At 63.1% G+C, this 1910-nt stretch overlaps 1 protein-coding gene across 1 annotated transcript in view; it reads left to right on the forward strand.

Moving 5' to 3' along the window:
* Positions 1-66: 66 nt before the first annotated feature.
* LOC107115589 (zinc finger protein 398-like) overlaps positions 67-1910 on the forward strand; it is a 21673-nt gene continuing 19829 nt past the window's right edge. The window contains exon 1 of the mRNA XM_015417334.1: positions 67-90. Coding sequence (XP_015272820.1) covers positions 67-90 — 24 coding nt within the window. The remainder of the gene's footprint in view (positions 91-1910) is intronic.

Here is a 1910-nt window from a genome sequence, read left to right on the forward strand (position 1 = left end):
TTGTGGCCTGGGCCGGAGCGGCTCCCGGCGCGCATGCCCAGTAGCTGCGCCTAGCGGGCACCGGCCATGGCTGAGTGGACTCCTGCCCAGGTGAGAGGGGTTAACCCTGCCCTGCCCGGGGAGGGTGGGAGAGGAGGAGGAGGAGGGTGCGGCCCCTTGCCAACAGGGCGGGGGAGGAGCTCCAAGGCGCGCATGCCCAGTAGCTGCGCCTAGCGGGCACTGGCCATGGCTGAGTGGACTCCTGCCCAGGTGAGAGGGGTTAACCCTGCCCTGCCCGGGGAGGGTGGGAGAGGAGGAGGAGGAGGGTGCGGCCCCTTGCCAACAGGGCGGGGGAGGAGCTCCAGCTGGAAGGGGGCAGGAGGAGGGGCCAAAAGAGCCCTCCCCGCGCTGGTTGCACCCTTATGGGGGGGGCACAAGAGAGGAGGGGGGGTCCATGCTTGTCATTCTGCAGGGGGAGACAAAGGGCCCCTGGTGTATTTGGGGAGGGGGGTGGGAATTGAGTGTGCAATGGGGGCCCTGCCGCCACGCCTCAGCTCTGGGGGTGCAGGCCTGCAGAAGAGGAGTGGGGGGTCCTCTGGGCACGTGCAGAGCGCCCCACCCCGGACCGGGGGGCAAGGCGGACAGTGGGGACAGAAAGGAAGGGCTCGGGCCAGGGGCGCTCCGCCTGCAGCTGGGCGAGGGAGCCAGGAGGGCGGCGGCAGGGATGCCAACCTCCAGGTGCGGGCAGGAGATCTCCCGGCGACAGAGATCCGCTCCCCCGCCCCACCCACTCACCCGTGGAGAAAATGGCTGCTCGGGAGGGTGGACTCCGTGGCATCGGACCCTGCCGAGGCCCCTCCCAAAACCCTGCCCCGCCTTAGGCCCCACCCCCAGATCTCTAGGAATTTGGCAGCCCTGGGTGGGTTGTGTGAGCTGGCAAGCCAGGACTCTGTGGACCCAGGAAACAGGCAAGGGGGCGTTGGGGGTCTCTCCCGCCTCCCCTGCCCCCCCAGACTGCAGGCATTTGGCCACGGCCTGACCACAGCACTCAAGTGACAAATCTGATCTCCGGCACGTTTCAGCTGAGTTCTGAAAAATCAAACCAAGTTTCTGCTCCTCAGGGAGGCAAAGATGGTCTCTTGTGAGAGCAGAGCGGGCTGGAAGGGCCGTAGCCAGAGAAGGGGCTATTACTGGCTTATTGTGGGAGGGGGCTTGGCTGCTCTGTGGGGGCTCCTTCCCAGATGAGGGGAGCAGCGTCCGTCAGCGTGGCTTCATTTGCAGCACTGGCCTATGGTGGGGAATGTTGTGTTTCCTGGGGCAGAACCGGGTTTGCTCTGGCAGGCAGCGCCTGGAAGCAAACAGCCGCAAGGTCAACACGTCCTGCTCCAACAACCAGTAGAAGCAGAGCCAAGAACAGACTTGAGCACGTCCCAGGTCATCTCGACAAGTCAGACAGGCTGGGGTTGCCTCTTGAACATCTGTATGGTTGGGGCAATGGGGTCTTGGGGGGGGCTGAAGATGAAGAGGAGATTGGATGCATACCCTCTGCCCTTCACGACCCGAAGGAGTCTCAGAGCGGCTTACAGTCCCCTTTCCCTTCCCCTCCCTACAGCAGACACCCTGTGAGGCAGGTGGGGCTGAGAGAGCTGTCCTGAGGACTGCCCTTGAGAGAACAGCTCTGAGAGAACGGTGACTGACCCAAGGTCACACCAGCAGCTGCAAGTGGAGGAGGAGTGGGGAATCAAACCTGGTTCTCCTACATTAGAGTCTGCGCTCCTAACCACTACACCATACTGGGAGCCGGTATAGATGGACCAGGACTGGCATGATATGGTCTCTGCCCATTCCAGTCAACATCCTGGCTTGCAGCATTCTGCACCGGTTGGAAACCTCCAAACACTTTTTAAGGGCAGCCCCACATACGAGTGACT

Source organism: Gekko japonicus, unplaced genomic scaffold, assembly GCF_001447785.1.
Source record: "Gekko japonicus isolate JY-2015 unplaced genomic scaffold, Gekko_japonicus_V1.1 scaffold3847, whole genome shotgun sequence".
NCBI lineage: Eukaryota > Metazoa > Chordata > Lepidosauria > Squamata > Gekkonidae > Gekko > Gekko japonicus.